Source organism: Leiobunum rupestre, chromosome 11, assembly GCF_980474605.1.
Source record: "Leiobunum rupestre chromosome 11, qqLeiRupe1.1.hap1, whole genome shotgun sequence".
Taxonomy (NCBI): Eukaryota; Metazoa; Arthropoda; class Arachnida; order Opiliones; family Sclerosomatidae; genus Leiobunum; species Leiobunum rupestre.
Genome location: NC_143394.1, coordinates 666,384 through 679,319, shown reverse-complemented (window position 1 = coordinate 679,319; position 12,936 = coordinate 666,384). Strand labels below are relative to the sequence as shown.

The following is a 12,936-nucleotide window of genomic DNA, read 5'->3' as shown; positions in this document are numbered from 1 at the left end:
TTCACTATTTTCCTACATCGATCTTTGGCGCTGACGTAACAACTGATAAATGGCTGCAGTATAAGGCGAAAACGTTCCCATTTTTAGAGTTTCATTAATTATTACTAATTGTGTAATTTTAAGGTTATAATTTATTTCCGTAATCTTTAATTTGGATATTTTTTAAATCAAAATACGCACCGAGAAAACTAGGCTGTCAACGTTAATAATGTAAACAAAAGAACTAGTCATGTGTCCGCTTATCAGCTGTTGTTTTCCGATTTTTTTCTTACAGTTCTTTGATAGAAAGTTGTTTCAATATTTACAAAGTTAATTTCAATTTAAGTAAATAAGTAGTAAATGTAATGCAGATAATAAAACTATGATATTATTTTTACAGTGAACAAAGTCGGACAATGTTGAAGATTGCTGAAAATCTATGTATGAGACATGTAAGCATTCCAAATTTATAATAGTCACAGACTCACTCGCCAGTAGCGGCGCTAAGGGTGGGCTGAAGTGGGCTTTAGCCCCCCTGCATTTCTGAGAGGGGCCACATATTTATATTAAAAGGGCTACATATTTGAATTTATGAATTTTTTTATCTCTAGAAATTTGTATTATTGCTAAGAAACGCATTTCTGGAAAACAAATCTTTCAAAATCAATTTGTTTACTCAAGAAGATAGTAGACCATTAACAGTTAGATTCGGGAGGAAGGGAGCGGAAATTGAGAGAAAGTTTAATGTCCAATAGAAAGAAAAGAAAGCGGCTTAAGGGAATTTAGGGAAATACGCCGGGCATGCACGTGTCCCCTCCAGGTCGGATACAAGGTCAGTAGGGGTCCAGTAAACGCTACGAGAGCCGCAATAATATAAAACTTCTCGCTTGCTGGAAAATATTGGGTTTTTCGATTTCACCACTTTTGCGAAATATGGCCAACCCAAGGTTCCCGCTAAGGGCCACAAAATTCTTAGGGGCCACAAAATAATAAGCCCACCTGTGAAAAAACCTTAGCGCCGCTACTGTCACTCACAGTTCACAATATGGGTTAACACTAACTTTTTTCTGAGAGAGAAATGTAGAGATTCCCAAATTTTTCTTGGTTAATTGCTCTTAATCCATTCTTGCCTAAGAATGCCGATAACTTACAAGTTGTTAGTAGTCCCACCCTCACATTAAAGTAAAATTCATCCAGATTCAATTAAGATTACTGGATGATGTTGATAAACATTCTTTTCGTTTCGGACGGTAATTATATTCGATGCCACCAAGTAGGTAGTGACGTATTTCTGGTTCCAAATCCTACGATTACGCAATCAGCTGGAAACTGATGAAATGACACTTTGGTCTTCTTAAAAGTAGACGAACACAATGGAACAGAACAATTTCCTGGCCTTTTTTAATAGGCGCTTAAATAAAACATCTTCCCAGAAATTGCCAAGAAGTAATATTTCCGACAGCCAGGACTCATAAGTTATTATTTATATAGTGCTTGTTGAAATATTAGAAAGCTGCAAACTTTCTCGAACGTAACATCGGTTTTTTGCTAAGCATTAACATTCCAAAAACGTTACCTGGTTAAAAGGAAACACTTGTTGCATACCGTACTGCAAAAGTAATATGTTTAGTTCTAAATGAATGAGTTTTCGTCTTTTTCCAAAAGATAATTTTATACGAAATGAATTAACTCTGCCTACACGAGAAGCTTTAAAATTGCCCGGTATTATAAAAATATTACATATAATTTTAATTATTTATACCATAAGAGGATGATAATAATAACAATATTATCTTCTTATACTTAGTTTTAGTAACATTATATATTTTACCTTAAAATATATTATCGAAAATTAGCATTAGTATGTTCCTTATACACGTGAGCCGATGCGTTTCTTATCTGACGCAAAATTCTCATGAGGGCAAAAACGCGTCTCCAATTGGCTTAAATAATATATTAGTTTTTGGCTAGCCATTCTAACCGTTTAACCGACCGACCGGAAATAGCTCCTTCCCAGATGAATTTGGAGAGGGGAGTAGAAACCGAGGATCTTTTATTGAAGCGTCCATTGGGTAATTTTAACTTATTAAAAAAACCGGATGTAACACAGCCAGGGTAATAGCATTTGAGCAAAGTATTAATGTTAGTTTTTGGATGACCTTGAAGACAAGGTTCAAGGTCATTGAAATTTCTAAACTAAAGACCCTCAATCCTGATGAGGATGTGTAGCAAATTTCAGTACTCTAACACGAGTATCCTTAGAGGTATCAGTTCCCGAACCTCGCAAGGATTTCCCCCCTATAAACTGTACTATAATGTGTTGGAGGTCAGCGCCACGCTCGGTGGTTATATTGTCTTCAATGTAAAAACTATACTAAAAATAATAATCCGCTAGGGGCGCTGACGTCATACACATCTTTTGCTCATAGGTTAACACAGAAACGTCAACGAATGAGATGGCCGCTGTAGCGCGAGATGCGCGAGAAATCAAAGTTGGCCGTGATTTCGCCTAAGATTAAATGGCCGACTTTAGCTCGACGCTAACGCGGTTTTTTTTACATCTTTAAAGCGACTTATGTTTAACTAAAATTGAAGAATGGCTCAAAATTGCGTAATTAAATCATGTAAGAGTAAATACACAAAAGAAAACATCCGTTCACAGGTTAGTGTTAGAAATAGTTTTCTTTTTACCATAATTTCCAATCGCTAAGAACGCACTAGAAAACGCGTTTCTTTCAAATCATAGAAAGCTAGTTTTTTTTAAATAAAAAATGAAGAATATTTAGGAGTAATTACTCAAACAAAACATTTCTTTTCACAGGTTACTGTTAGTAATAGTTGTTTTACCCGCAATGATGATGAGGGAAACCGGTGCATATTAATTGTTTATCGCGAATATTTACGTTAGTATTGTATATACGGCTATAAACCCAATTACGAACATTAGGACTAAAGACTATATATACGCTTCGCTTACTAGACAGGAGTGTCCATACAAAAAACCTGTTAACACTTTCGAAACACGGGACCAGCCGTTAGAGGCGCCACTAGTAGCAATCTGAAGCGCAGGGAAAATTTTGACTAGCGTCTGCTATCGTATGCAAGTGGAGCCATTGAACATGCCAGTCTATTTAGCGAAGCGTATATATAGTCTTTGATTAGGACCCAGCTATTTCCTACAAAAAATGTTCTATGAACATTTTACGTACGAGCAATCGTTGTGTCGTATTCGCGGTTTTAACGTTGTACCCGAAACGCGTCTTACAATTTGGCGCCTTCGTTGACTTAAAACGCGCCCGCCGCTCTTCATGTAACCGCGTTTAAAATTCACCACCCATCTAACTCTTGTTATTTCTGCAATAAATCTCTTGAAAATGAAGCTATTGTGAAGGTTGTGTGAGATAAAATGATGGGAAAGTCGGAATTATGGGTCACTTCAATTTAAGTTCATATTTACTGCCGTAAGGATTAAAGGGGCTCCAAAGTTCAGTGGCAAAAAAAAAATAGAGCATGCTTTTCATTTCCCCCAGCCCCTCACTCCAAGGACAGTAGATACAGGGACGAGAAAGTGTATTGGCGGCCTCTGTTGGAAAAAAAATGGCGGTAACCTAAATTTTAGCGGTTCTTGACGAGGCTTAAGTGTTCAAAACAAATGGGCATTTTTTTATTTACACTCTTTTATTTTTAATTTAACATCAAAATGGTAAAAATTAACTACAATAATACTGTCCATGGTGAACCACGTCTTAACAATGGCCGCGGTTTATTTACATCTAACTCCCCGTGAATATGAAGACGTTTAAAATCGAAATTTTTTCCTGCTACTGTCCTTGCTCACTCGGCCTTCTCAGAGGCGGGCAGAGTGAACCGTAAATTTCGCACTTAACTGACTTTACACACATTTTGCCACCGAACTTTGGAGCCCCTTTAAATTCACAAGATCAGTATCAATGCTTTGAAAAGAAAACACGACACCGATGAGACTGTTCGACATGTAGATAACAGGGCTTCCGATATTGTTTTATTCACTACCGAAACTAGGCTAGGTGGCGTAACGGCACTAGCTTCTCCGAGGTAACGCGTAAGCGCCTATGTTCTAGCGTCGGCTACAGACATAGAAATCTCATAGGTAACTAGAATGCTGCCGTGTAACTGGCAAATGGCCCAAACTCCGTGGCAGACGAAGCCAGATCTCAGCCAATCAGAGCTCAAAGAGCGGTTCTGCCAAGAATTTAATGTTACCGGAGATAATGACGTCACCTATCTCTCGCTATAGTAACGGAACCAAGGAGGATTATTATCCTCCTTGGCGGAACCACTCTACGGCCTCTCATTGGCTGAAGGTTCAAGGCGAACTGGCGTCAAGCTCGGCCGTAGGCGGCAGCATTCTAGTTACCTATGAGATTTCTATGGCTACAGACCAATTAAAAAGTCATAAGAACGATTTTTCTTAAAGGGGCTCCAAAGTTCGGTGGCAAAATGTGTGTAAAGTCAGTTAAGTGCGAAATTTACGGTTGACTCTGCCCGCCTCTGCCAAGGCCGCGTGAGGGGCTGGGGGGAATGAGAAGCATGCTAAATTTTCTTTTTTTTTTGCCACCGAACTTTGTTTAAGTAAACATAAGTATGCCGGGAGTAGTAGTCGGCCAAATGTACAGTCGCGGAAAAATGAGCAGTCCATTTGGCCGACTTCTCGGTCAGACAAACGTGCAGTCGGCCAAATGGACAGTCGGCGTAACGTGTATTTGGTGGTCGGCCAAACGAAACTCTCCCGCCGTGATATGTAAAAATATTTCCACATTATCTTTCATGGATTTTATTCTACAATTTGGGGTCTCTGGAACACTGTGTGCTCCCTTTCGTGACAGGGAAAAACCAGTTACATAGTCTCAACATAGTCTTTATCCCTAAGGACAACAGCGAAATGAATAATTAAATACTTTCTTAACTCTAGGTCGCGCTCTAGGTACCCTTTTTTAATATTTTAAATCAATATTTTTCAAAATTCCCGCCAAAACGTTACGCGTTATTTGCTTTTAGTCGACGATAAGGAGAAACTCTTTAAATTCAACAGCTGACTAGCTAAGCTGAGGTATATTTGTTTTGAGGAAGTAAAAATAAATTATCCTCAAATGTTTCTCAAATAGTGCGCAGTTATTATTTAGCAAGTAATAACGTTTATTAATTAGTTTATGTAATATTGAAACTAGATTAGTAATAATTAAACCAAATTTTAAGTTCGGTACTTCTTGGCCTTTGCTTTTATTTGCTTTCAAATACATTCTCAATATGAGTACAGAAGATAGATTCAAAGCAGCGGTTAATGTTATTAGGAATCTTCCTTCAAAAGGTAATTTGTTTTTAGTGCTATAATTAATCCTTAAACGTAACACTAAACTTTGAATTATTATCACAAACAGACTAAAGTTATTAATATTAAGCTAGTTAATAGCTTTTTTTTTGCATAAATTAGTTTCACAAAGTTTCTGTCCCATTTTTTGTGTAAATTTACAACCTTTATCCTGTATTAATAAATTTTTCTATATGTAAAGGCTCTTTTCAACCTTCAACGGATTTACAACTCAAATTTTATTCATATTTCAAACAAGCCACTGAGGGTCCTTGTACTGTAGGAAAGCCTAGCTTTTGGGATGTTGTTGGAAAAGCCAAATGGTAAGCTTGCATTTTTCTTGAATTTTTAGTCCTATAACTTTGAAAATTAGGCCATAATGTGAGTAATATGTATGTTATCCTACTAATTGTAGGGATGCTTGGAAAAATTTGGGCAACATGGCCAAAGAAGAAGCCATGGAAAAATACGTTGATGAATTGAAACAGGTAATAGGAAAGCTGAAAGAAGACCACGGACACGATGAATCAAAGGTTAGGAGGGAAGGGGGGATCGACACGCAAGCCTGGTTATGTAAATGTTGAGATTGTCTACTTCATGCTTTAACCTGGACAAATGGTTCGAATTCTGGCATTAATGGCTTCGTAAGGTGATGGGTTTTATTCTATTACTTTTAGTTAATGAAATAACAAATTATATCTTAGCTTTAACTACTTTTGCTTTAGTTTTTTGTGATTTAAAAAATGGTAATTCTGTTTTTGGCTTTTGTAGGGAAAAATTAAGCTTATTAGTTTGGTTTTGGATGGTAATATTTGAGGAGTCAGATATTGATTAAAAGCGATTGTCTAGTCACTTGCGAAATCTGGTGTACACATTTCATGAAGTCAAAAAAAAACCGAATGTTTCAAGCAAAGTCTTTAAAAAAAATTATAAAATCTCTTGAAGACTAAATTTTTTAGCGAAGTGAAATTTTATGACAGTCATTTGAAGTCTGAAGTCTGGTGTACACATTTTCTTAGAGTTAAAAGTAGGCATAGATCCCAAGAATTTGGAATTAGCTTAAAAGTACGGAAATTTTCTAAATCACGGCTTAATCAATAAAAATTTAAAAATTGATTTTAAAATCTTGAAAACTAAATGCTAAGTCTAATACATAAGAAAATATAATATATCTGACTACTTAAATTGGACCAATTGCTGTTTCAAGAAATTGACAAAATTTCTGGTTTGGGAAATTTGGTTCAGGGAAAAATTTGCTTGACTTCAGTGGAAAACGGTATTTCCTCTGGGCTTTATGGAGTTGTAAAAATTTTTTTTGCCATCAGATTATAGAAACTATGTCATATACCGAAAGTGTTTCCCAATTTATGGATCTGCTTGGTCCTTTTTACGAAGTTGTGCCGTTATCAAAATCTAATTGCCAGCCACTTCTGAATGGCGAAAAGGAGTCGCCTGATTTCGGTAAGTCTATTTAAATTTCTAAATTTTATTAATTACGGTCTGACTAAATAAATAAACATTGGTACATAAAAATCCTCTAAAGTGCTTAGTGAGTTAGTAATCTAAATATTTGTGACATAATAACTGCCATAATTTTTAGTAGATTAACATTTTTTGTGTTGGTTGGTCACATACGCATTGGTCCTTGTCAATTTAACTATATCCTATTTTAATATTCATATTCTCTGGATTTGTTGTGGGGTTTTTTAGATTTTAGTTTATCACATAAAAAATTTGGTTAATGTACATTCGGCAGTTTCAGTAATTTAAACCTATTTTCTTAACCAATGACCTAATTTGGCAGCGCCCAGGCCCATAGTAATTTTTAGAACTTTTAACTGTTTGTTTTATCCTAAATATTTAAAAATTGTTTAAAATTTATGGTTTTATAAAAACAAACTATTTTAGCTGTTTATTGAAACTGTTTTTGCTTGCCAAAAGCGCTAGTGAATTTTTTAAACGTTCAGATCTGAAATATAGTTAATCTAATAAATGTTATCATTGGTAAAAAAAACTTTTTAAATTCACTCTTCAAATGGTATTTTAACCTTTAGAATTTTGCTTTGTTCTTTTTGTTGAGTGGTGGATATATTTTTATTTCGAAATGTTTGCTAAAAAAGCATTTTGATCGTTTCCCTTTTTTTGTTTGGTTTCTAAGTATACCTTCATTTACTTGTGCATGATTATTTTTGCTTCTGGCTTGTGCATGTATTTGTGCATTTATTGTTTTTTTGGGTTTATTTCATGTAGTCTCATCTTTTGGTAATTCATCCCCATACCATCTGTATCAGAAGATGAAAAACGCAAAAGGTATCATTGTGCTGTTTTTGTACAATTTCTAGTTTGATTTTCCATGTTGATTAGGAATGGTCTGCTTTAATCACATACTTCTTATGCTATAGGGGCCTAACTGAAGAAATTAAGTTAATTTTTGTCTTGCAGAAAATAAATTTCAGTAAAAGTTTTACTTATAGGCAAATGCCCTTGGTCTTCCTGCTTTTAATCTTCAGTGCAGTGTGAGAAATAAGGCACTATCACAGGCCAATCGCCAGTTTAAAAATTAGCTGGGCCAGTTTAAAAACTAAATGATTGGGGTGTTAGTGGCCCTGGTGACCACTTAATTTAATCCAAAGTTTTTCCCTTCAAGATTTTAGTTCATTAAAAAAATACTATATTAATCCCAAAAATTGTTTGGTCTTTCCTTCTATGCTGTGTGCTTGGCCTTGTGTCAATTGTGCGTATGGGTTGGTCAAACTTGGAAATAGTGATATTTTTAACGGAGGCACTATGGTCTCCCAGCCCCCCTTAAGTTTATTTTTATTGAGGGCCACTGACCTGGGGGGGGAGGTGGAATTGGAGGGGAGATACGAGAATTTAAATTGGTTACGTTACTTAAGCAAACATTTATTGACTTTACCGCTAGATTTCGCTTTTGACTACGGTAGGCAAACAGCGTTTCTGAGACGGCTCAAAAAATATTTTCCCAGACATTTTTTTCATAGATATTTTTATCAAATTTGGTGGCTCCATTGGCCTGCTACTCCCTCAAAATGATTTATTTTAAGGGGCACCCTGATCTTTTTTAAGAGCCATTGGCCCCAGGACCAGGGTTGGCATATAACTAGCCATACCGGGTATAGCCACCTGGTTAAAACCGGTTATAGCCACTTGAAAAAATCCGGATTTTTTTGGCTTTTTAAAAAAAAATTACAATATAAATATTTTAGTAAATTAATAGTTTTAATTTAGAAATTTTGTTTATTTTTTGTTTCATATTTAGAAACCAGTTTACTTTGGCCAGTTTTTCGGTCGGTTTAAAGTTCGAAAGTTCACTGCCTCGCTTCTGTCGGTGCGTCATACACAAAAACTGGGGGGAATTTTCCGAGGAAATCAAAAGAATTCAGTTATTTTATATAGTTATTTCGCTTTATTTGTTTAGTTTCTTATTTACGACAATAACTGCAGACAATTTCTACTTAAATAAGTAAAAGGTACTGGTTATATTTTAGCCAGTTATAACCGATAAAAACCGGTTATAGCCAATTAAAACCACTGGTCTGGATTTTTTCAATAAAAGCCGTTTTTTTTCCAACCCTGGTCCCTCTGCACTATTCTTTCAACAGAAATGTTCCTCTGCATTGTTCTTTTAACAGAAATGTCCCTCGTAACTAGCCTATAAACAGAAATGTCACTCGTAACTAGCCTATAAACAGAAATGTCCCTGTGAAGTAGAATATAATCATAATATAATAATTTCATATATATAAAAAAAAATCCCTCCAAACTGTCCTTTAAAGGAAATATTACCTCGGGTATTTGGTGTGGAACACCAACGTTTGCATCTCTGGTCATTCTTGCCTTTGGCTTTAAGTGTTTGACGCTACTGTACAGGGAAATTTGAAAAATTAAAGGTTATATTCCCTTTAAACAGATAAATCTCTCATAAATTATCTATAAACGAAAATGTTTAGCGAGGGCAAGACATCCTTTAAATAATATTAAAGCTATGTAATATAGATTTTAGAGAGAATTATTCTCTTTTTCCTTCACCAGGGTTAGGCTGTTTTCATCGGATGTGATTTTCTCGCCAATCTGCGGAAACATACCCCACATCACCCGTCAAATTTTATTTAATGTATTGCTCTTACAAAATTTGTGAAATGTAAAAATTATACTCTGTGTAGGGAATATTTACTTACGTATGAACGATTGTTCAGATGAAAGTTTTAGAAATTTTCTATAATAACAAATTTCCGCTTCACAATTTTTTACGAAACATATTTTGTTAAATCAATGGGAGCCTGCAAGTGTACGTGTTTCAATTAAATAACTGCTATATACGGAGTTGGGTTCTTCTCTTGTAAGAGATATATTATATATTTCATCTATTAAGTTGTGTTGTCTACTAGTTTAATGATTTTTGGTTTTAGAATCAGGAAAGGTCAATGGATTTGGAGAACAAGCTGAAAGTGATGGAGATGAATTTTCTGATACTTACGATCACATTAAAGAGGCAAGTAATTTTTTTTAACTTAACGAAGTAGAGACACTAAAAATGTTTTGTAAATTCATTTTATTTGCACCAAATTTTTCAACCGATGACCAACATCCTTTTCAGAAGATTGAAGTGAACGGTTTAAATGTTGGTTGTAAATTAAATTGAGATTTTCACAACTGTTTTTAATGGTCTACATATTTTATGGCATTGTGCTTAATGAGAGAATAGAAGTTATTGCGTGAATGCAATTGCAGCTTAATGGATGTATAGTAGTTATTGTGTAATATCACATAATGTTGTGAAAGTTTTCGAAATAGCCTTTTTTATATTTCCAAAGCTTTATTAATTTGTCTATTATTGACATTCTTGTTCAGCCTAGGGCAGGTGTTACTACTGTTAATAATTTTACCAGAAGTTAGCGAACTAAAGTTATTGGATGTATATTATTTTTTGGGTTTTTCCGTATGCAGTGTCGACACTTATTCTGTCATGAGGCAGTTCCTAAGTGTAAAATTCACTGTACCAACTATTTGAGAACCTTGCTGCTTTGATTGTTGTCATACCACTTTCTCGTTGTGACAGATTAACCAAGGGGCTCCCAAAATGAGGCTAAAGCAATGTCAGAATAACCCTTATAAAGCTCAAGCTTAGGTGCCTGAGTGGTAGTTAATCTGCTCTTAGGTGCAAAGAGGAGATTAGAAGGGAGGACACAGGGAAAATGCCACTTACAAATATGGCTATTGCTTTCTGAAAAATTTAGCTCATTAACTTCTGAATTCTGTTCTAGCTTTAAAAATTTGAAAATTGTTTATGAATTGTGCGCCAAATTGTCATCTGCCAATATCCTTTGTTTTTCTTATAGTCTGCTTCGCTCGCTGTTGAAGGTGGTGGTAAAAATGGTGGAGGTGATAATGGTTATGGTTCTGACACTTTTCTCGATGATGTTTGTGAAAATAACAATAATGAAGTGCAAAATACCGCGAATGGTTCATTATCGGTTGAACCGATGTTGATTGACAGTGTGGTAAAAATGAAAAAGAAATCCGAACTAAATAACAAAAAGGACAATGAAGATTCACTGCCACACCTGAATCGGGACTCTAGTCAAAATCTAGCTAATATATTTGAAAATGGTAGAAATGGTGATAGTAACGGAGACAGTGAGCGTGATGAATACGAAGTTATTGATGTAGAAAACAAATTAGATACTATGATTTCGCAGGCACGAGGCGGAGACCAAAATGTCATAGTTCCAAGATCGTCCGGTGGTGGCGATATGGGAGCTGGTGGCATTCCCGCAAGTGGAAACAGAGCAGTTCGCCCAAGAAATCAAAGGGGTCAGTATTTGTCAGTTTATTCTATAAATTTTTTTCAGTCGGGGAGCATTTTATTTTTATAACTTTTAAAAATATTTTTTAATCATACAAGCATACAATATTCTTTCATTTAGGGATTTTCTTAATTTTTTCTCTCATATCGTTGACCTAGATTCATCACTTCAATTGGGAAGCGATTATATCCAAGTGGCTGGGGGATCAGGAGGTAGTGGAATGCCTGGTAGTTCGGGTAGTTTTGGCAGTAATGTCGGTGTTAATGAACAACTAGCTTTGGCAGTTATCAAACTGCAACATTCTCTGGATGAAATCAACTCAAGGTTATCGGTTTTGGAGCAGGGTCTTGCAAGTAAAAAACCCAAGGTATAGAATTGTATTTTCTTATGACCAATGATATCATAATTACATGCATACAATTATTTTTCAGGGTCTGCTAAGTTTTATCCAAAATATGGGGGGTGTATCCCCTCAAATTCTTTTACTTATTCTGGTATGGCCCTTTGTTGCTCAGTGGTTGATGCGTGCAGCTAGAAGACGTCAATACTAATCATTATATACATATATACTGGAGATTGAAAATGTAAATCTCCAAACTAAGAAAATATTTTATATGACAAAGGTATAATTGATGTGGTACAAAGTGATTGAACAAAAAAGAGACTTAGGTTTTTACACTCCAATAATTTGGAAAATGATGAGACGCAATCTGGGGAAAACATCCTATGTTTATTTGCAAGTTTCTCCAGATAGATTTGTCTATTTTTATACTATGGGGTATTTCAATATTTCTATTAAAGATTTTTATTCCAAAAATATACCGGATAAAAATGAAATTTATTGTGTTCTGATGTAAAATACGAATGACCAGATTAATTTTTAGTTAATAAATTATATAGCACAATTTAGAAATGTTTTATTGTTGAATATTTATCATTTAGGCAATTCTGTACGTAAGAGTACTCTTTAAAACTTAATTTTCATATTCAGCATACTATAAAATTTTGTAATGTTAAAAGCAGATGGCCAATGGCCAATGGTCACTTAAGTCATTTTATTTTACACCTTAAAAATAAACTGATGCAGCTATAGTACTTTGCTAGTTTTTGAATCAGCGTAAACTAAATGCATAACAATGAATATTTGGTTTATTATTAAAAAAAAATCAAATTAAACTGGACTGTTTTTAAGTTAAAAAAAAAACCCTTTTTACCTTTATAAAAATAAAGAATTTGGTAATTGGCCATTCTGGTGGCTTTTCCTTTTATTTCTGTGTACATTATTGTTGAGCTACGATGTTATAACCACCTAAGCCAAAATATACTTGCCATATCATTTTTAAATTAAATGACATTGCCATTCTAAATTGACCTGAAAAAACCAATATTGTTAAATTACATGGGTTTTTTAATTTAAGTTTTTGGTCATAAGAGAACTAGTTTCAATAAAATCATCGGAGCATACTGCCAGAACTTTCAATAGAAAAATTATCAGCTTTGGCAGTATAAAGCGAAACCATAGGCAAATGGGTTTTCTATCCGGTTCCAGTAGTACAAACTCAATATTAGACTTAAGACAGAAATTTCATTGAAGCGCCTGTTTGCCTAGTTTTTTAGGTTGTGTCAGTGGTCATTTATTGTTTGGTCAAAAGGGAATCACAATTTTTTGAGTCAAAGGAAGTGTGCTATACGTGGATAAAGAAAGCCTTAGAGGGACTTTCCAATAAGTGGGTATGTTTGGAGTGAGTAAATAATAATAATAATCAGCTAGGCTTATACCCA

General features: G+C 34.8%; 1 protein-coding gene across 4 annotated transcripts; it reads left to right on the top strand.

Moving 5' to 3' along the window:
- Positions 1–5,144: 5,144 nt before the first annotated feature.
- On the top strand, positions 5,145–12,331 carry LOC149921073 (acyl-CoA-binding domain-containing protein 5). Of its 4 annotated transcripts, none has more exons than XM_090163350.1 (9): positions 5,146–5,326; positions 5,529–5,649; positions 5,742–5,859; positions 6,652–6,787; positions 7,577–7,636; positions 9,757–9,839; positions 11,047–11,161; positions 11,313–11,521; positions 11,586–12,331. In XM_090163350.1, exons 1-9 carry the CDS (start codon positions 5,266–5,268, stop codon positions 11,703–11,705), a joined length of 1,023 nt encoding a protein of 340 aa, XP_090019476.1. In that variant the 5' UTR covers positions 5,146–5,265; the 3' UTR covers positions 11,706–12,331. The 4 variants fall into 4 exon arrangements, with proteins under 4 accessions (XP_090019475.1, XP_090019476.1, XP_090019474.1 ...); XM_090163348.1 differs by having other exon boundaries at positions 5,147–5,326; positions 5,742–5,814; positions 10,687–11,161; XM_090163347.1 differs by having other exon boundaries at positions 5,147–5,326; positions 10,687–11,161; positions 11,586–12,330.
- The last annotated feature ends 605 nt before the right edge of the window (positions 12,332–12,936 follow it).

Excerpts from the sequence above, each read along its gene's own strand:
- LOC149921073 (XM_090163347.1), top strand. The coding sequence starts at position 5,266 with ATGAGTACAGAAGATAGATTCAAAGCAGCGGTTAATGTTATTAGGAAT. Across the intron at positions 5,327-5,528 it reads TAGGAATCTTCCTTCAAAAG|GCTCTTTTCAACCTTCAACG; the intron begins GTAATTTGTTTT and ends CTATATGTAAAG. Across the intron at positions 5,860-6,651 it reads ACGGACACGATGAATCAAAG|ATTATAGAAACTATGTCATA; the intron begins GTTAGGAGGGAA and ends TTTTGCCATCAG.